General features: G+C 42.7%; 1 protein-coding gene across 1 annotated transcript in view; it reads right to left on the reverse strand.

Moving 5' to 3' along the window:
• Positions 1-7,270: 7,270 nt before the first annotated feature.
• Positions 7,271-22,237, reverse strand: part of LOC128046893 (uncharacterized) — a 119,670-nt gene continuing 104,703 nt past the window's right edge. Inside the window, 5 exon segments of the mRNA XM_052639079.1 lie at positions 7,271-7,990; positions 8,272-9,357; positions 9,415-10,661; positions 10,664-11,967; positions 11,969-12,954. Of these exon segments, the coding sequence (XP_052495039.1) occupies positions 7,271-7,990; positions 8,272-9,357; positions 9,415-10,661; positions 10,664-11,967; positions 11,969-12,954 (5,343 nt within the window).

Raw genomic sequence — 22,237 nt, forward strand, 5'->3', positions numbered from 1 at the left:
AAGGGTGGTGTCATCTGGCTATTTAATTGGCAAGTGAGACAAGAGATGACCACTTGTTGAACAATCGTGAGGGAAGGCTTGGTGCTTGGCCCTGAGGCTCTTGGGTACCTAGGCAGAGTGCCACCCAATGTCCAAATTGATGGCATTTGTAGCAAGCAGTTTCAGGAGACTTGTCATGGTTTGGACACTCTTTGGCCCAGTGTCCCGCCCATCTACAGATTAGGCATCTGCCTCATGCCTTGTCCTTCAAGGACTCAGGGTTTGCCACAGGGCTTCCCTGGAGGGCACCCAGCATCTGGGCATATCTTGTCTATTTCCTTTCCTCTCTTTCCTGGGCCTTGCCTCCCTCTCCTGTTCTGTTATAAAAGGTATTGGTGGCTGTCTGGACCACCTAAAGGTGCAGCAGGGCCCTGTTGCTATAGCTGTTGTAACTTAATCCTGATGTCTGATGCACACTGGGACAGGAACTTGTCCTTTAAAACCACCTGTCCCCTCATAAGAGTCTAAGTCCACATTGGTAAACTTTTGGAGGCCTCTTGTAGCCTTTCCAGAAAGGCAATGGGGTTCTCACTGAGCTGCTGAGTTATAGCTGAGACCTGGGCACAGCTGATTACTTTTTGCTTCCTTTACACAGATCAGAAAATGATCCCTTTCCCAGATGTGCTCAGGGTCATTATAATTCCAGTTAGGATCTGAGGAGGGGACCGCAGTTTCCACCACTAGGTATTTATCACTTGACATTTGAAGCCCCATAGCATACCTTCAAGCTTCCTTTAAGACTCTAGCATACTCAGGGTCAGATTAAGTTTGACTAAATATGACCATGATGTCCTTCCACGTCAAGTCAAAGGCCAAGGCAATGTGTTGAAATGCATCTGTATATTTGCCTGGGTCACCTGAATAACTTCCTAGGTCTTGTTTTATCTTAGTTCTAAGAGGGAGAAGGGCTTAGGGATCCAAGTTTGTCCAATTTCCCCTCCAGTTCCAACTAAGGGACATACTCGAGTTGGCATTTGTGGAGGGGGTGCTCCAGATATGGGGGTACACTTGGGTACAAGGGAGGAGAACCAGGCGACTTGGAGCCATGGGAAGTGAGCCTTCTCAGGGGGCTTCCTTCTCTTGGTTGTCTGTGTCTAACACCATTTGTATATTAGGCTCACTTTTAGGGCATACTCCAATCCCATACTTAAGACAGAGTTCCTTTATATCTCTTAGTTGGAAGAAAATTTGGACATAGGGGATCTCTGTCCATTTCCCTTATGTTTTGAAGAATAAGTATAGCTGGTATTGTACTTTAAACTCCCATCCGACCATGGCCATGCAGTGACACAAAAGAATTTTAAGTGACTTCTCCTTAGAGTTAGAGGATCAAACATCCTCCAGTTATCAAGGATGCATCTCAAGGGCATCTGTCAGGAAATGGATTGGTTATTTCCCACCCGAAAGACAGTGATGAAAGGGAGGGGAAAAAAATGAAAACAAAAAACAAAAAACAAACCAATACGCCTCCTTCCATTTTTATGGGTGGACTTCCTTGGAGGTGAGTCTTTCTGAAGCTTAACCTACCCAGTATTGCTGCAACCTGAGAGCCAGGCATCCCTGGGTCAGGGTGCAGATCTCCAGGAAGGTTAAGGCATGACAGCCTCTTGTAGATTGAATCCCTGGACAAGTCGAAGCAGGTCAGCCTCCTGAGAATTGGGTCTCTGGGCAGGTCGAGATATGTTGACCTCCTGGGACCCCTGGGCTAGAAGATCCCTGAGCAGGTTGAGGCGTGACAACATTCCATGGACCAGATCCCTAGGTAGGTCAAGGCAGGTCGATCTCCTGGGACCCCCAGGCTGGAGTTGGGTGTCTCTAAGGTCTGAAGCATAACCAGTGCTGGGTAGGATTAAGGGGTTGTAATCAACTCATTGCTGGGTTGCCCACCACGGATGGGAATAGATATCATGATGTAAACCAATCCAAGCTTGTGCCCTGAGACTGGGAACCTGGTGAAACAGCCATAAGCCTTATCTTCTTCTCACTCAGAGGGAATGTAATTCACTGATTTCTTCCCCTAGTCCTCAATAAGAGCAGTATAGAGTGTTTCCAATGGTAAACATTTCATTGTCATAGAACAACTTCAGATAGTAACAGAAGTAATGAAAAAGAAAATGGGTTATCTGGTCCTGTTAGGAGCATTAAGAGTATTTTAATAACAAGAGGGGTGGAACAATGTTGCCTACAAGGGGACAACATTGGTTGTAGGAGTTAGTAAGTACAAAAAAGATCTTCATGAGCCATTTCATGAAAATATGGGCAAAATAAAGACAGAAATGGTAGGGACCTAACAGAAGTAAAAGATATTAAGAAGAGGTGGCAAGAATACACAGAAGAACTGTACAAAAAAGATCTTCATGACTGAGATAATCACAATGGTATGATCACTCACCTAGAGCCAGACAACCTGGAATGTGAAGTCAAGTGGGCCTTAGGAAGCATCACTAAGAACAAAGCTAGTGGAGGTGATGGAATTCCAGTTGAACTATTTCAAATCCTAAAAGATGATACTGTGAAAGTGCTATACTCGATATGCCAGCAAGTTTGGAAAACTCAGCAGTGGCCACAGGACTGGAAAAGATCAGTTTTTAGTCTAATCCCAAAGAAAGGCAATGCCAAAGAATGCTCAAACTACCGCACAATTGCACTCATCTCACATGTTAGCAAAGTAATGCTCAAAATCCTCCAAGCCAGGCTTCAATGGTACATAAAGAGAAACTTCCAGATGTTCAAGCTGGATGCAGACAAGGCAGAGGAACCAGAGATCAAATTGCCAACATCCTTGGATCATTGAAAAAGCAAGAGAGTTCCAGAAAAACATCTACTTCTGTTTTATTGACTATGCCAAAGCCTTTGACTGTGTGGATCACAACAAATTGTGGAAAATTCATAAAGAGATGGTAATACCAGACCACCTGACCTGCCTCCTGAGAAATCTATATGCGAGTCAAGAAGCAAAAGTTAAAACCAGACATGGAGCAATAGACTGGTTCCAAATAGGGAAAGGAGTACGTCAAGGTTGTTTATTGTCACCCTGCTTATTTAACTTACATGCAGAGTACATCATGCAAAATACCGGCCTGGATGTAGCACAAGCTTGAATCAAGATTGCCAGGAAAAATATAAATAACCTCAGATATGCAGATGACACCTCCCTTATGGCAGAAAGCGAAGAAGAACTAAAGAATCTCCTGATGAAAGTAAAAGAGGAGAGTGAAAATCTTGGCTTAAAACTCAACATTCAGAAAACTAAGATCATGGCATCCAGTCCCATCACTTCATGGCAAATAGATGGGGAAACAATGGAAACATTGAAAGACTTTATTTTGGGGGGCTCCAAAATCACTGCAGATTGTAACTGCAGCCATGAAATTAAAAGACTCTTGCTCCTTGGAAGAAAAATTATGACCAACCTAGATGGCACATTCAAAAGCAGAGACATTACTTTGCCAACAAAGGTCCATCTAGTCAAAGCTACTGTTTTTCCAGTAGTCATGTACGGATGTTAGAGTAGGACTATAAAGAAAGCTGAGCATTGAAGAACTGATGCTTTCAAACTGTGGTGTTGGAAAAGACTCCTAAGTGTCCCTTGGACTGAGATCAAACCAGTCAACCCTAAAGGAAATCAGTCCTGAATATTCATTGCAAGGACTGATGCTAAAGCTGAAACTCCAATACTTTGGCCACCTGATGGGAAAAACAGATTCATTGGAAAAGTCCCTGATTCTGGGAAAGATTGAAGGTGGAAGGAGAAGGGGAAGACAGAGGATGAGATGGTTGGATGGCATCAGTGAGTCAATAGACATGAGTTTGAGTAAACTCTGGGAGTCGGTGATGGACAGGGAGGCCTGGCATGTGACCATGGGGTCACAAAGAGTAGGACATGACTGAGTGACTGAACTGAACTAAGAACAAACTGATTAGAGGCAACAGACCAGATGTTTCATAAAAGTGGAGTGTAGATTTGATCTGGGGTTATGTTTGTAACTTTAGGAGAAGGGTGACAAGGTTTGGGGCCCAAATGGCCTTCAGAGCTAACTTCCAAAGTGCCAAACATTATCCCTGGAAGCCCAATTGCCCTAGAAGGGATGCCACCAACAGATGGACTTCTAGCAGGCACTGTGTGCCTGTCACCTGCCCTAGTGGGTCCACTGAGAGATGCTGTTGTTGCACATGTTATAGGAAACATGAAAGATGAAGCCCTGAATATCTAGAGGGATTGGATATTATACAGTATTTCCCTCCCAAAGGCCAACTATTTTCTGGTTGTCCCTCCAGAAGATTGTAAAGGCAACATTGTGGGCCTGAAAGGGGCTCAGGAAAAGAGCATGAAACAGGAAGGAAGGGGGCAGGGCACAACTTTTCAAAGAATGACATAGTCCAAGGGCACAACATAAACAGATTAAAATCAAATGGGTCCAAGATGACAAGTCAAATTCAACTAAACCCTGATCCTCAATCTGCAAGCTACATGACACACCCTGAGGTGGCAGGATAGTTCCAAGGCATTGTCAAAAGACCAAGGAGTGGGTGCTTCCCCAATTGTTGGAATGATCCTCCCACTCATTAGCATAGGAAATCACCCAGCTTGCCCAAACTAACCACACCACATTCCATGGCCACTGCACTTGCCCTCTGAGATGGCCACACCCTGTAGAATGTGCTTCTCTCTGAACTGGAACAAATCCACCTCTTACATATCGCTGTGTCTCTCAGTGAATTTTCTGCAATGAGACATCAAGAACCTGAGCTTCATTAGATCCTAAAACCAGGCACTGTGGATTGTAGCTGGGCTCAAATCTCAGTCAGATATGACTGAGTAAGCATAGCACAGACTCCCTGCCACGTGGGTTTGAGTCACAATCTTAGGTAAATTATCTCAAGAACAACTTTCAGAAATGAAAAGATGATGACCTGCCCAATACTTTGTAAGCAGTGGCATAGATTGAGAGAGGAGCTAGAGGATGGGAGGAAAAAGCAGTGGGAAAAACATGCCAAGGAATCCCCTTCATAACCTTCTGGAAAATCTGCTAAATACCGGACCTGTGCTCAGTTTCCTTTGGCCTGATCCTTGGCACAAAGAAAATTAAGAACAAAATAACCCCCGCCCCCTTGGGAAACAGCTAGTAAGTAGCCCCTGCCAGAGTTTCTCAATTGTACCCACTGCTGCACAACTGTTTGCAGGGAGTTTGAGGAAACAAGTGCCAACTAAAAAAAAGATGTACAACTTGAGAATTGCGAGTTCAGTTTTATTTGGGGCAAAACGAGGACTGCAGCCCAGGAGGCAGCATCTCAGATAGCTCTGAGAAGCTGCTCCAAAGCGGCAGTGGGGGAAAGTTAATATATGAAGTTTTGGTGAAGGGGGAGTTCAATACCATGAAGCACTCATTTTACAAAAGTTTTTTGTTAGTTATGAGGATCTGATGTCATCATGAAGGGATTTAGTGTTTCTCTAGAAATGAGATGTAAGGATTGAGATAATAAAATCTGTTCCTAAAAACATCCAACTACCTAAAGACCTCTCCCACCAGATTCCTTGGAGCAAGAGTGCCTCACTCCACCCTGAATTCCCTCAGGGTTTTTTGAAGGTCAACATCTACAGCAGCATGGGGTTCAGTCTCTATAGAGGCAGATGGCAAATGCCTTTGTTGTTCAGGCATTGGCAATGCTCTTGGTAAATGCCAATTTGAAGTTGAAACAAGAAACAAGAGACTGTAAAGGAATTAAGATTTTGTTAGCCATATGTCCTTCCAGCCATAGGAGTGAGGACCTCCTACCTTAACCGTAGGTGTCCTGGAATCTGAGACTGAGCCGCATGAGCTTTCTGCCAAGTTTGTTTTTGCTGTCCGGGTTTCTGGCACTCTGGGCTTCTTGTCACTTCCACTGCGCTGGCTTTTCTTCTCATTCTTATTCAGCTTCCACTGTTATGCACCGAGCCCGTATCTCCGAACCGACCAAGAGAGTGAACAAGACCACCACAGTAATGCAAAGGCAAGAAGGGAATTTTATTTCTAGCGCGCTAGGGCTCAAGTCTCATCCGACACGGCAGAATCTGACGAGAGCCCTGAACAAAGAAGTATGGCGGTTCTTTGTCTCAGTTACAGGAGTAGCTGGTGTTACATGATTGGCTAGGCAGGATGAGCGCATGTCCTGTCTCTTTCTGGTTGGTGTGTATGGGAAGTCTTCCTAATTTGGTCAAGGAATGCTGTTTTTTTTCCCAGCTAACGGGAAACATGACTCAGGTCCCTGGTGCTATGCACCTCACTGAGCCGTCCAGCCTGCCTGACATTCCCCCCTGTTCTTAGATCATACAGAGGAATCTTCCTCTGGTTCCTGAGACACAGTCTGATATTGTTGCCGAAGCACAAACAGCTGTACTGTATTTATGCGTTCCTTTACAAAGGCTACAAGTCTATTGATAATGCATGGCCCAAAGGTAAGCATTAATAGAAGTACTAATAGGGGTCCCAGCAATGTGGAGATTAGGATGGTCAACCAAGGGGACTGTTGAAACCAAGACTCAAACCACCCTTGTTGAGCCTCACATTTTCTTTTACTTTGGGCTAATCCTTCTCTCATTTTGGCCATAGATTCCCTGACTATTCTGGTGTGATCAGCATAAAAAACAGCACTCTTCTCCTAGGGCTGCACAAAGTCCTCCTTGTTGCAGAAAAAGCAGATCTAAACCTCTGCTGTTTTGCAGGACCACTTCAGATAGTGAAGTTAAAGATGATTCTAAATGACTAATAGATTGTTCTATACGGGTAATGTCTTTATCTATGGCCACTCTTAAAGAGTTAAATCCTTGACTTTGCATGGACAGAGCTGCTATTCCAGTTCCAGCCCCGGCTATTCCCAGACCGAACATAGTTGCTATGGTTATGGCAGTAATGGGCTCTCTCTTAACTTTATAAGCTCTTTCTTGTTGATTAAGAGTCAATTTGTGGGCCCAATAATCATACACAGCTTCTTTTGGTCGATACAGTATCTTTGGTATCACAGCCACCATAACACAGAATTCTTTTTTAGGGTCAAAGATTGAGCTGTGTAAGCATGGAGTCAGCCCCGTGTGTGAACAGACCCACCATCCTCCCACCCATGGTATTAGCCACCTGGCTATGGGCAAGTCCATAGGCTCAATGACATGCGCACACAGTGGAGACCTCTCTGATAATATCTTGCCTATACATAACCCTTTTCCCCATACCTCTCTCATTGTAAGGCCTACTTTTCATTCTCCCCATCGACATTGGGGAGGATCGGTGCCGTTGGCCAGGTCATAAGAGGAGTTGAGGCCTACTGCCTCATAATAAGGGGGAATTAAGTTGTAACATAACCAACAGGATTTAGTTGCCTCAGGATGGGTTTGATTTAAGGTAGCATAAGCTGCCTTTACTAATTTCCATAGTGGATCTGTTTGCCCAAGTTTAGCAAGGGGGCCCGCCTCTGGGTCTTTGGTTGGTCCCTGGGATGTAGGTAGGGAGGTTGTCGGGTAGAGAGTTGCATGGACCTGTTCAACGGGATTTGGACCAATACTATACATTTGTACCGGTTCTAAAACTTGACTCACAACAATGATCTCATTATAAGTAGTCAGGTCATCTCTGGTCTGAAGTTCCCATGATATCCCATTGACCCAGGCCTTCTCTTTTTTTGCTTTGTCAACGTTAAACCTTATTTTCACCTGGGCAAAGTTATGATTCTTTTCCCAATCGGAGTACGGAGGTACAGGTCCTACAAATGAGAAGTTAAGCAAGTCCCGATTTTCTACATCCCACCGTCTATACCCTGGAGTCTCCGACCCATCATTAGAAGTTACGCAGCCCCAAGATTTACAATAAGAGTCCTGTATCCCCCCACAGATCTTCCAGTTGTGCCTGGGTGCACCTGGACATGCCCAGAATGCATGATTCTGGAGGTAGCCCCTCTTCCCAGGTACATTTACCACCGGCTTAAGGTCAAAGTATAAGTCTGGCCACCAAGTATTTGGTGGATGTATTGTGGTGGTGGAGTTAAGCATCTCACGTGTTAGTCCATTTTGCAGTTTCCAGGTGATTTTGACGGGTTGGTGTGGGTTCACGCTGGCAGCTTTGGAGCAGAGTAACATGGTCATCCATAAGATGGTCCAGACGAGTTGCCTTGGTCCTGTCGACAACGCCGGAGCTTCAGCCTCAGGGGGTTGGACGGGTGCAGAGACGCTTCCCATTCTTTTTTAGCATCTTCCTGCTCTGCTGAAGTAGCTGGGCGTACGTGGTGGCAGTGCACCCAAGGCCCGATACCGTCGACCTTTAGGGAAGTTGGGGTGGTAAGAAGAACAACATAAGGACCCTTCCATTTCGGTTCTAGTGCCTTGGTGTGGTGCCTTTTGACCCACACCCAATCTCTGGGGCCGATGTTATATGAGGGGATAGTCCCCTTGTTTTGACCCTCATGTATTTCCCGGAGCAGTTTCCAGACGTGAGAATGCACTTTGCCCAAAGCCATCAAAGCCTCTTGGAATTGTCCCAAAGTAGGAGGTGGAAGTTTCTTTCCTTCAAATATTGGACATACAGGGGGAGGTCGCCCATACAGAATTTCAAATGGGGTCAGATTAAGCTGATAAGGAGTATTACGTGCGCGAAAGAGGGCGAAGGGAAGGAGAGTCACCCAGTCCCCGCCAGTCTCTATAGCCAATTTAGTTAAAGTTTCTTTTAGGGTCCGATTCATTCTTTTAACTTTCCCCGAGCTCTGTGGGCTATATTCACAATGTAATTTCCATTTGGTCCCCAGAGCTAGGGCAAGGCTCTGAACTATTTGGCTCACAAAAGCAGGTCCATTATCAGAGCCAACAGTCACCGGCAGGCCAAACCTGGGAACTATTTCTTCTAAAATCTTTTTAGCCACTACCATTGCAGTTTCTCCCTTAGTAGGAAAAGCTTCTACCCACCCTGAGAAGGTATCTACCAACACTAACAAGTACCGGTAACCATACTTGCCTGGCCTTACCTCGGTGAAATCTATTTCCCAGTGCTGCCCTGGCCCTTCTCCCCGATACCTCAGTCCTGCGTGTTGCCTCTTTCCTGGCCTCATCTGTTGACATGCCTTACAAGCATGCACTATGTTCTTCACAGTTGTTTGGTGCCAGGGGAATCACAGGCGCACAGTTTGAAAAAGAGTCTTTTTCTCTCCCAGATGAGTAGACGAGTGTAGATGCTCACACAGTTGCCGTCCCAATTGAGCAGGGAGTATCAAGTAACCATCGGAGTCTCGGTACCATCCATCCTCTCCTTGTTGGGGGTTGGGACGTTCCTGGATCCAGGCAAGGTCTGTGGATGAATACTCAGGGGTTGGGGGCAAAGTTCCCATACCTGGGGGTGGAAGTCCGATCGCCAACACCGGAGCGATAAAGTCTTCATCAGCCGCTTTTCGAGCTGCCAGATCTGCGGCACGATTTCCTTGTGCCGTGGGGCTGTCCCCTTTTTGATGTCCAGGTACATGTACTATTGACACAGCCCGAGGCAACTGCACAGCCTCCAGAAGTGGACGGATTTCTGGCAAGTTTTTAATCTCTTTTCCTTCAGCTGTCAAAAACCCCCGTTCCCGATATATCGGGCCCTGGATATGTACCGTGCCAAAAGCATAGCGACTGTCAGTAAAAATAGTTATTCTTTTTCCTTTAGCTCTCTCTAATGCTTGAATCAGGGCAATTAACTCTGCTCTTTGTGCTGAGGTGTCTGGGGAAAGAGTCTCCGCCCATATCAGTCATCCAGAATCATCTACCACTGCGGCCCCCTCCCATCTCTGTCCATCTTTTACATAACTGCTTCCATCTGTAAACCATATTAGCTCACTGTTATCCAGTGGCGTATCTGTTAAGTCCTTCCGTATTGCCATTACTCCGGCCAGTATCTCATCGCAATCGTGGAGGGGGCTATCCCTCTCTGGATTGGGCAAAAGAGTAGCTGGGTTTAGAGTGCAGGGCATTTGAAAATGAATCTGTGAGGTGTCAAATAGCAGGGCCTGGTAGTGCGTTAAGCGGGCATTGGAAATCCATTTACCTGGGGGTTGTTTCAGAACTCTCTCTATAGCATGAGGAGTGTAGACCAAGAGTCTCTGTCCATAAGTCAGTTTATCAGCATCATGGACTAGGAGCGTGGTGGCCACGATGATTCAGAGGCAAGGTGGCCATCCGGCTGCCACTGGGTCCAATTTCTTGGAAAGGTAAGCTGTGGGACGCTTCCAAGGTCCCCACTTCTGTGTTAGTACCCCTTTTCCTATCCCTCGCTTTTCATCTATAAATAATTGGAAAGGCTTAGATGGGTCAGGAAGGGCAAGGGCAGGAGCTTCTAGCAAGGCACGCCTGAGCTCCTGAAAGGCCGTTTTCATTGACTCAGTCCATTTCCAGTCTTTGTTTTCTTTGGTCCCTTCATACAGGGGCCTGGCCTTTTCTGCAAACCCCAAGATCCATAATCGGCAATATCCCACCGTTCCCAGAAATTCTCTCACTTGTCTAGGGTTGGCCGGCTCAGGGATCTGGAGGATGGTTTCTTTCATAGCCTGTGTTAGCCACCTCTGGCCCTGTTTTATCTTATAACCGAGGTATGTAACCTCTTGCTTGGCAATCTGGGCCTTTTTGGCACTGCCCTGTAACCTAAAGTCCCCAAGGTTTGGAGAAGGTCACCTGTTGCCTCTTGGCACTCTTTTTCCATAGTCGCTGCCAGCATAAGGTCATCAACATATTGTAATAAAACAATGGTAGGGTGTTTAACCCGATACTCAAGGAGGTCTTCATCCAAGGCCTCGTTAAACAACGTGGGTGAGTTTTTGAAACCCTGTGGTAAGCGAGTCCATGTCAGCTGCACAGGAGTCTGACCACCGTCTTCCTGCCATTTGAAGGCGAAGATCTCTTGGCTTGCAAGGGCAAGAGGCAGACTGAAAAAGGCATCTTTTAAATCTAAAACAGTATACCAAACGTAGCTTGGTGGCAAGCTGCTTAGCAATATATAAGGGTTAGGAACCGTAGGATGAATATCACTCACCCATTTGTTGACTTCTCGCAGGTCTTGAACCGGTCTAAAATCAGCTCCCCCAGGCTTCTTTACGGGAAGCAGGGGAGTGTTCCATGGGGACTGGCACTTTCTCAAGACCCCAGCGTCTATGAGGCGTTGTATGTGAGGAGTAATTTCTTGCTGAGCCTCTTGACTCATGAGATACTGCCGCACTCTCACAGGTGTGGCACTCACTTTCAGTTCCACAATAATAGGGGGCCTCTGTTTGGCCAGTCCCATTCCTGCTGTTTCAGCCCAGGCCTGAGGGTATCTCTGAACCCATGGCTGTACTTCAGGACTTATTGTCGCTGGGGCCTCTGGCAAGTACAGTCTGTATTCATCCTTTAATGCCAGAGACAAGACCTGAAGAGGATGCCCGGTTCCATCTAAAACTGACACTTGCCCGTGGTCAAAATGAATTTGGGCATTTACTTTAGACAGTAAATCTCTTCCCAGCAAGGGTACTGGACACTCAGGTATCACCAGAAAGGAATGGGTCACTTGGTGGGCCCCCAAGTTCACATGCCACTTTGTAGTCCATCCATATCGCTTAGTTCCGGTTGCTCCCTGCACCCAGCTACTTTTCTTAGACATGGGTCCATCTCTTTGGTTTAAGACTGAGTATTGAGCTCCCATATCCACCATGAAGCCAACCGATTTCCCCTCCACATTTATAGTTACCCAGGACTCGGGGAGGGGAATCGAGCCCTGATCCCCCTAGTCACTATCCTCACCCGCGTAGAGGATATGACTGTCTAGAGAGGGAGTCTCGTTCTTGGGATTTTGGGGCCCCTCTTTTAGGTTTTTCTTGGGGCATTTATCTTTCCAATGTCCAATCTCCTTACAAAACGCACATTGGTTTTTTTTCAAGCTTATGCCTTGCAGGTTTTTCCTCAGTCTTTGAGTCTAGCTTTTTCCCTTTTTGGAACCTATTTTTGTTTTCAACTCCGGCGAAAAATATCTGAGCCAGCTCTTTTTGATTCTTATGGTTTTCTTCAGCTCTAAATTTTCTTTCTTCCCTTCTAATGCAGTCCTCTCTCTCCTCTGGGGTCTCTCTATGATTGAAAACTCTCTCTGCTGCCCTCACTAGATCTTGCAGGGACTGTTCACCCAGCCTCTCTATCTTTTGTAACTTTCTCCTAATATCGGGGGCTGCCTGATTCACAAATGCTAGCATAACTGCTGCTCGAGACTCATCTGCCTGTGGGTCCACAGAAGTATACTGTCTAAAAGCTTCCATTATCCTTTCAAGGAAGGCTGCCGGGCTCTCATTTGGCTCTTGCCTCACTGAATTTACCTTGGCCAAATTAGTTGGCTTTCTGGCAGCCGCTCGAAGGCCAGCCATGAGAGTCTGACGGTACACTCGGAGACGCTCCCTACCTTCAGTGCATTCGGAGTCCCAGTGGGGTTGCACCAAGGGGAACCCCTCCTCAATGAGGTTAGGCTGTATTGTGGGCCTCCCATCTACCCCTGGCACATTCTTCCGAGCTTCTAACAGGATTCGCTCATGCTCCTCTGTAGTGAAAAGCACCTGTAACAGTTGCTGACTATCATCCCAAGTGGGGTTGTGAGCAAAGAGGATAGATTCTAAAAAATCAATAAGACTCTGTGGTTTTTCAGAGAAAGAGGGAGTCTGAGTTTTCCAATTGTACAAATCACTAGTGGAAAAGGGCCAATACTGATATGTCCGTTCCCCGCCCTCTCTGGCTGGCCCCGCCCGGACCGGAAACGCGTGAACAGTGGAGGAGGGAATTTCCGGGCCTTCTTCTTCCGCTGCGCTGGCCACTTCCCTTGTTCTTCCCCAAGTTCCCTGGGTGGGGCCCCCTTCCCTAGGAGGAGCTGAGGGCTCTGCCTTCCTCCGGGCTTCTCCCGATGAAACTTGTGGAACCTGTGGAAGCAAGGGTAGATGTGGATCCACATATGGGGGTGGGAACAACTCAGTTTCCAGGTCAATCAGATTAGGATACAGAGAAGAAGATTCCTGGAACACTGGCTTAGGTCGTTTTTCGTCCTGTTTTTTTCTTTTTCTTCAGAAGCTTTCATGACTAGCACCTGTGGGTTTAGCGAGGTTGGAGTCGGGGAAGAGGGACGGGGAGGTTTAGGAGGTTTAGAAGGAGCGAGAACAAAGGGTTTAAGCCATTCCGGCGGGTTTCTCACTAGATCCTGCCAGACCAGAATGTAGGGAGTCTGGTCTGGGTGCCCGGCAGGACTAGGGGTAAGCACCCTCTCTTTAACTGCCTGGATAATTTGGGGATTGAAGGTTCCCTCTTGTGGCCATCCGACGTCAAAGGTGGGCCACTCGGCGGAACAGAAAGTCACCAATTTGCTCTTCTTCACCAGTAACGAAAGATTCTGAGCTCTAGACTTAAAATCAGAAAAATGGTAGGTCATCAGAGACAGCGGAGTAGAAGTAGATTGCCCCATGGGTACAGAGAACACGGACAATGACAACAAGACTCACACGGACAGTGCCGGCACACAGAGTCACAAAGACGACACAACAAACAGATTCCAACTCTCAATATTACTTTCAGTCTCCTTTATAGCACTAGAGACCCCTTCTCTACTTGCAAGTGTCTTACCGTCAGGACGTCCTCGGTGCCAGCTGCCCTCCCGGTTCGCTACCGGGGACCCGGCCTTACGCTGGACTTGCCTCCTCACTTTACACCTAGATGCCTCCCCAGTACAATACTGGGCCCCGGACTTAATCTAGGCCTCTGCACTGCTAGCACCAGTGCTCAGAGCTCTCAACTCCTAACGAGATTATTCCCTTCTACCAGGAGAGTTGTCCTCCCTGGTAGGCCGGAGATCCCAGATGAGCCCCCAAATGTTATGCACCGAGCCCGTATCTCCGAACCAACCGAGAGAGCGAACAAGACCACCACAGTAATGCAAAGGCAAGAAGGGAATTTTATTTCTAGCGCGCTAGGGCTCAAGTCTCATCCGACACGGCAGAATCTGACGAGAGCCCTGAACAAAGAAGTATGGCGGTTCTTTGTCTCAGTTACAGGAGTAGCTGGTGTTACATGATTGGCTAGGCAGGATGAGCGCATGTCCTGTCTCTTTCTGGTTGGTGTGTATGGGAAGTCTTCCTAATTTGGTCAAGGAATGCTGTTTTTTTTCCCAGCTAACGGGAAACATGACTCAGGTCCCTGGTGCTATGCACCTCACTGAGCCGTCCGGTCTGCCTGACATCCACCACAGGAGCTTTCGCCGATTTGGCCTTCTGCTGTGCCTGGCCTCTGCCTCACAGGAGCCAAGACAAGGTTGTTTCAGCCAGGTTAAATCTGAGAAACGGCACCAGATATGTCAGGGGAGTGTGTGATTTCCTCAGTTCTGTCTTGTCACAGCAAAAATTTGAAATGGCAGACCAGTGCTACAGCTCGGTTACAGCTCAGTTCTATTTATTTTGGACTCCTTTTTCCTACTCTAACTACCTAACAGAAGCAGGACACAGACTCATTTTCATATTTTATGAATTAAAAAGTCTGGGTTAAGGAAGATTAGGTTAAAAACATGAACATGAGTATAGGAAACCTGAAATCATAAAATATTTTTGCCCCACAGTCATGACTTGTTATAAGCATAGCTTCTGATCTGGATAGCCTGGGTTCAAATTTCAGATCACTGGGTATTTACTGGCCCACTGACCACCCTGGGCCTCAGGATGCTTATCTGTTAAATACAGGTCTTGAATAAACTTAACAAAAAGTCTTGAAGTAAGGATTAAAAAGCTGGGTATACATGTGAAGCACTAAGGCAATTTCCTGACTTTCAATAAGGGTTAGCTGCTATTATTACAGTCAATAAGATGACCAGCGGGTAGAAGATACAGCTACAACATCACCACCTCAGTTTATGGTGCTTTCTCTTTATGAGGCTCTGGAGGCATTGACAAGACAAAGAAAGTATGTCAAGGGAACCAATGAGCAGTAGCCATTTTGCCACAAACAGAAGCAGGATGGCAAGGTTTAAGCCCCACCCTCTGCTACAAACGTTGGGAGAGGTGAACTCTGCCCTGGACAGTCTCCTCAGAGGACAGCCTATGAGCAGATAACCAGAATTTTCTCATTTGCAAGGAATTTACATTATTCTAATAAGAGCTTTGTTTTAAGACAGCATTATACAAAGTCATAACATGTGAATTTAATTCCAGTCTAAGAAATTGCACAAGTGTAAGCATGTAAGTTAATTACTTTTAATGTTGAAGACAGAATTAACTCATGTAGTAACATCTGGTGAGCCTATTTGGTTCTTCAAATTAGGATAATTAGAACTGACAAAGTATCTTCATTCCAACTTCTCTTTCTCATCACTCTGTAGATTATTTGCCAGTTCATATTTTGTTGATGTTGTGGAAGGGTTTTTTCTTTCATGTCACCAAACATACTCAATTTGTTTTACATTAAACCATAGCAGTTGTAATCATTACTATGCCCCTGTTCATAATTCACATTTATATTATGTTGAAAAAATTTTATTATGAAGGAACTACACAGCATTTAAATGGTGGGTGTGTGTTAGTCACTCAGTCGTGGCTGACTCTTTACAACACCCATGGACTGTAGCCCATCAGGCTCCTCTGTCCATGGTATTCTCCAGGTAAGAATACAGGAGTGAGTTTCCATTCTCTTCTCCAGGGATTCTTCCCCACCCTATGATCAAACCTGGGTCTCAGCTGCATTGCAGGCAGATTTATTTCTGTCTGAGCCACCAGAGAAGCCCTTAAATGGTCAGTATGTATCCTCATTATATATTGACAGGATCTATGAGACTATACAAGTTGACTATACAACTTGTATATAACTATACAGACAACTTTCTAAGACTTTCTAGAAGACATTCACTCTAGTGTTCCAAGCTTTTACTACATGTCTTTAATGTACAGTAGGCACTCAGTAAATATCTTTGCCATGAAAGAATGATTAAACCAGTCAATCATCTACATGCAATTTTATGCTATGTATTAGTTAGAACATAATTAATCTGCTTTTATTTTAGAAGGCTTTTTATTGCCATTTTAACTTACGAAACTTTGTTACATTTGTTCAAATGTATATCTTCCTTGTATCATATGTCTCTTTCATTGTGTGCAGTCTAAAAAAATGCTAATCTCATGCTTTAAGTATAGGATTATTCATTCTATAATTTTATATTGATTTTTGACCAATGTTTTATAATATATAATATTCAGAACAGTTGAGGACCCATTCAGACCCTTAAAAAATTCACTTAACCTCCCTGGGCCTAAATTTCTTCATTTACAAAATGAAAATAACCATGCATTTATTTTCCTTAGTTCAGAGCATTGTTCTAGAGATCAAATTATTTATTAATAAAAAGTTACATAAAATTATTAACTTAGAATATATCTTAATGCATTGTGGGGCTTCTCTGGTGATTCAGATGGTAAAAGAATCTGTAATGTGGGAGACCTGGGTTTAATCCCTGGGTTGGGAAGATCTGGAGAAGGGAATGGGAACCCACTCCAGTATTCTGACCTGGAGAATTCCATGGACAGAGGAGCTGGCAGGCTATAGTCCATGGGGTAACAAAGAGTTGGACACGACTGAGCAACTTTCAGTTCACTTAAAGTGTTTCAGAATTTTATTCTATTTAGTGAAAATGATGAAATATTTCAAGCTTTTTAAAAAAATCTGTGTTAAGACAAAATTCTTTAACATATTCAAAGATTTATATGGCAAAAATATGATATTGTGGTTGAGTAAAATAAAGCAAAAATGAGAGAATCTACCTTTAAAATTCTATTTTTAAAGTCATCTGAATCTGTAAGTGTAAATTTGTTAGGTCAGTAGAGCCATTAATATTTTAATACATGATTTGAAAATCAATCAATTCAGGTAATAATATTCTATGATACCTTTCAGTTTTTCTCTTTTGTCCAGAAGTGAGGTTTATTTTCAGAAGAATACTTGTGAACATGCCTGAAATGGTCACACAGAGATTTTAATGTTTTTAAATACCAACCTGAGCCCTGTGGCAAATATGTAAAAAGAAAGCTTCAATCAAGCTATTTTATACCTTCTGCATATTTATCACATGATGGTAATAAAACTTCACAAGCTCAGTATTACTTTGTGGGATTAATACAAATTGACACTCAGATCTTCCTATCTCCTAATTTTTCTTAAATATGTGTTTCTTTACTGTCCTTACTGTAGAAAATTTCCATAATCAATTTTTAATCTACAATGTACACTATTTCCGAAAGGTCTAGTGTATACATTAAAAAATCATAAAAATTAATATAATTAAGAGCTAAGTTGAGACAAGAGTTTCCATTATATTCTAAGTATATCAGAATCTCCTTCAAGGAATGTAGATTCTACCAAGTAAAAATGCACAAAGAACTATAAATGCTAGCATTTTAGTGATAATTTTATTGAGATTATTTAAAGTTAAAATTCACTCTGTCTTAGGCAATCTAACAACTGCAGAGTATAACAAACATTCTAATTTCCAAAGCATTAGGAAAGAGATGAATGCTAATTGTAAGCAGTTATGGAGAAATGGGAAATTAAAAGAAGGAAAATTCAAGTCCTTGAATACATGACTGCTTTCCCTACTCAGTACCTTTGAGGATAACCTGACTTGCCCATTAAAAAATGAGTGTCTGTCAAAACCATTGTATATAAGACGCTTTCTTGTTTTAAACAGGTGTACCAGATGGTAGAACTTACTATAGACATTTATCTCCAGAGTATAGTCAATTCGTAAACAAAAGCTTTCAGCATTTTGCAGATTATCTTTTATTCAAGGACCATAAAGGATGTTTCAGGAAAAAACGTAGGAGTGGGGTGGGGTTTATAACTCCTTAGTGTCTGTCAGTCCCACGCAGTAGGTAAAAAGTCACATTAACTATTTATCAAACGAGAGAACACACTGAAAGGTATCCTCAAGTCACAAAAAACCAATGCACTGATTTCCCTTGGTTCTTTACCTATTGTTCAAAGAGGAGTTTCACGGAAATTTTTGGTTGGTTTTATTCTCACTGGCATTTAATGTGAGCTAGGAACAAAATTCACTTCATTTTACAATGGAATTGAAACCTATTGCAAAAATATATAATGAGTTACAGTGACTAAATTAAGCAAGTTGATTCTATTACAATAATATTGTTCATTCAATCCTTTTTTAAATGACTGGAATAAAGATCAAACAAAACAAGCTATTTTAAAGCCCAGTCAGCCAAGTATTGTGCAACTTTTGTGAAGTCCATAATTTTTGTATTTAAATTCCTGTCTTGTTTTCAGATCGAAACTAATGAAAACTAGTAAAGAATTTAGCTTATGTGACCAATCCTTGTAAGCACTCAAAACACAATAATTATAACAAATTAAATAATCTACAAATGTATGAAGAAAAATAGCTTCTATTCCCTGTCACACTAAAAACCTTAATTCATTGAGGAAATTGGTTTTCATATATCATTCTATACCATTATTTATACAGACAAACATAAACACACCTATAAACACAGGTTACTCAGAATTTAATGAGCGCTGGAAATTCCTATCTTTACCCTAACAGGTCAATATAGGCAAAATTTAAATTTTGTGATGTGGCATATTTGATACACCAAAATCATTCTACTTCAAAATTTCTAGTTTGTTAAAATTACAAGTTAAATAATTTAATTGTTCACTTCCAAAGAAACAACCTAATACAATGGTCAGTAGACACATGAAATGCAGCTACTATGAAATGAGATACAAAGTCAAAAATACACACTGATAAAAAAAAATACACACCAAATTTTGAAGACTTAGACTGGTGAAAAATATAAAGTATCTCACTTGTAATTTTTGTATAATTACAAAATAATATTCGGGATATATTGGTAAAAATGTTTAATGAATTTCACCTTTTTTTTACTCTTTAAAATAGCTACTAGAAAATTTAAAAGTATGTGTGTAGCTCGCACTTGAGGCTTACCTCATATTTCAAATTTACAGTGCTATGTTATTTCCTTTTGAACCATTCCTGTTCTTGACTTACCCATTATATCTATGCAAGTTATACCTTTCCTGCCTTCAACACTGGATTCTTAGCACAACTGTGCTTTTCCACTTCACCTTGGGTATTTCCATGTCAGATTTCCCTAATTATCCTCTGACCGTGACATTTTATCCACAGTTCTCTCTGTGCTTCATCTAAGGCTGAAATCCCACTAATCTGGGAGTGGAGTTATGCCTTTACTTTACATCATTGAAATTCAGCACACTCAGCCCAGAAGAGCATTGAAGATGCCATTTGTTGATTGTTGTCATCTTTATTTAAAAAGCCAAATCCTTTACAGCATCACAGTCACTTCTGTTAAATTAAAATAACCAGTCTGGGGCTAAAATAAAGTTTACTCACTGAACTCTTTTAAAAGAAAAATCACAAGGTGACTTAATTTTTCATTTTACCTTAGCCAAACTTAAAATTTAATCCTAAAATTTACACTTTTAAAAAGAACACAAGCAGCAAATGAAAACTAGTTTTCTGGGAAATTTTAGAAACTGATCTTTTTTGTAATACTCAGTTTAATTCAGTTCAGTCATCAGTCTTTGTGACCCTATGGACTGCAGCATCCCAGGGTTCCCTGTCCATCACCAACTTCCTGAGTTTACTCAAACTCAAGTCCATTGAGTTGGTGATGCCATCCAACCTTCTCATCCTCTGTGGTCCCCTTCTCCTCCGCCTTCAACCTTCCCCAGCATCAGGGTCTTTTCCAATAAGTCCGTTCACATCAAGTGGCCAAAGTATGGGAGTTCCAACTTCAGCATCAGTCCTTCCAATGAATATTCAAGATTGATTTTCTTTTAGGATATTCTGGTTGAACCTCCTTGCTGTCCAAGGGACTCTCAAGAGTCTTCTCCAACTCCACAGTTCAAAAGCATCAATTCTTCAGCCCTCAGATTACTTTACAGTCCGACTCTCACATCCATACATGACTACTGGAAAAACCATAGCTGTGACTAGATGGACCTTTATTGGCAAAGTAATGTCTCTGCTTTTTTTTTTTTTAATTTTTATTTTTACTTTATTTTACTTTACAATACTGTATTGGTTTTGCCATACATTGACATGAATCCACCACGGGTGTACATGAGTTCCCAAACATAAACCCCCCTCCCACCTCCCACCCCATATCATCTCTCTGGATCATCCCCGTGCACCAGCCCCAAGCATCCTGTATCCTGCATTGAACATAGACTGGCGATTCGTTTCTTACATGATAGTATACATGCTTCAATGCCATTCTCCCAAATCATCCCACCCTCTCCCTCTCCCTCTCCCTCAGAATCCAAAAGTCCACTCTACACATCTGTGTCTCTTTTCCTGTCTCGCATACAGGGTTATCATTACCATCTTTCTAAATTTCATATATATGTGTTAGTATACTGTATTGGTGTTTTTCTTTCTGGCTTTCTTCACTCTGTATAATCAGCTCCAGTTTCATCCATCTCATTAGAACTGATTCAAATGTATTCTTTTTAATGGCTGAGTAATACTCCACTGTGTGTATGTACCACAGCTTTCTTATCCATTCATCTGCTGATGGACATCTAGGTTGTTTCCATGTCCTGGCTGTTATAAACAGTGCTGTGATGAACATTGGGGTACACGTGTCTCTTTCAATCCTGGTTTCCTCAGTGTGTATGACTAGCAGTGGGATTGCTGGATCATAAGGCAGTCCTATTTGCAATTTTTAAAGGAATCTCCGCACTGTTCTCCATAGTGGCTGTACTAGTTTGCATTCCCGCCAACAGTGTAAGAGGGTTCCCTTTTCTCCACACCCTCTCCAGCATTTATTGCTTGCAGACTTTTGGATCGCAGCCATTCTGACTGGTGTGAAGTGGTACTTCATTGTGGTCTTGATTTGCATTTCTCTGATAATGAGTGATGTTGAGCATCTTTTCATGTGTTTGTTAGCCATCCGTATGTCTTCTTTGGAGAAATGTCTATTTAGTTCTTTGGCCCATTTTTTGATTGGGTCGTTTATTTTTCTGGAATTGAGTTGCATAAGTTGCTTGTATATTTTTCAGATTAGTTGTTTGTCAGTTGCTTCATTTGCTATTATTTTCTCCCATTCAGAAGACTGTCTTTTCACCTTGCTTATAGTTTCCTTTGTTGTGCAGAAGCTTTTAACTTTAATTAGATCCCATTTGTTTATTTTTGCTTTTATTTCCAGAATTCTGGGAGGTGGATCATAGAGGATCCTGCTGTGATTTATGTCAGAGAGTGTTTTGCCTATGTTCTCCTCTAGGAGTTTTGTAGTTTCTGGTCTTATGTTTAGATCTTTAATCCATTTTGAGTTTATTTTTGTGTGTGGTGTTAGAAAATGATCTAGTTTCATTCTTTTACAAGTGGTTGACCAGTTTGCCCAGCACTTGTTAAAGAGATTGTCTTTACTCCATTGTATATTCTTGCCTCCTTTGTCAAAGATAAGGTGTCCATATGTGTGTGGATTTATCTCTGGGCTTTCTATTTTGTTCCATTGATCTATATGTTTGTCTTTGTGCCAGTACCATACTGTCTTGATGACTGTGGCTTTGTAGTAGAGCCTGAAGTCAGGCAAGTTGATTCCTCCAGTTCCATTCTTCTTTCTCAAGATTGCTTTGGCTATTTGAGGTTTTTTTTATTTCCATACAAATCTTGAAATTATTTGTTCTAGTTCTGTGAAAAATACCGCTGGTAGCTTGATAGGGATTGCATTGAATCTGTAGATTGCTTTGGGTAGTATACTCATTTCACTATATTGATTCTTTCGATCCATGAACATGGTATATTTCTCCATCTATTAGTGTCCTCTTTGATTTCTTTCATCAGTGTTTTATAGTTTTCTATATATAGGTCTTTAGTTTCTTTAGGTAGATATATTCCTGAGTATTTTATTCTTTTCGTTGCAATGGTGAATGGAATTGTTTCCTTAATTTCTTTTTCTACTTTCTCATTATTAGTGTATAGGAATGCAAGGGATTTCTGTGTGTTGATTTTATATCCTGCAACTTTACTATATTCATTGATTAGATCTAGTAATTTTCTGGTGGAGTCTTTAGGGTTTTCTATGTAGAGGATCATGTCTTCCGCAAACAGTGAGAGTTTTACTTCTTCTTTTCCAGTTTGGATTCCTTTTATTTCTTTTTCTGCTCTGATAGCTG

Source organism: Budorcas taxicolor, chromosome 4 (assembly GCF_023091745.1).
Source record: "Budorcas taxicolor isolate Tak-1 chromosome 4, Takin1.1, whole genome shotgun sequence".
In the NCBI taxonomy this organism is placed as follows: Eukaryota; Metazoa; Chordata; class Mammalia; order Artiodactyla; family Bovidae; genus Budorcas; species Budorcas taxicolor.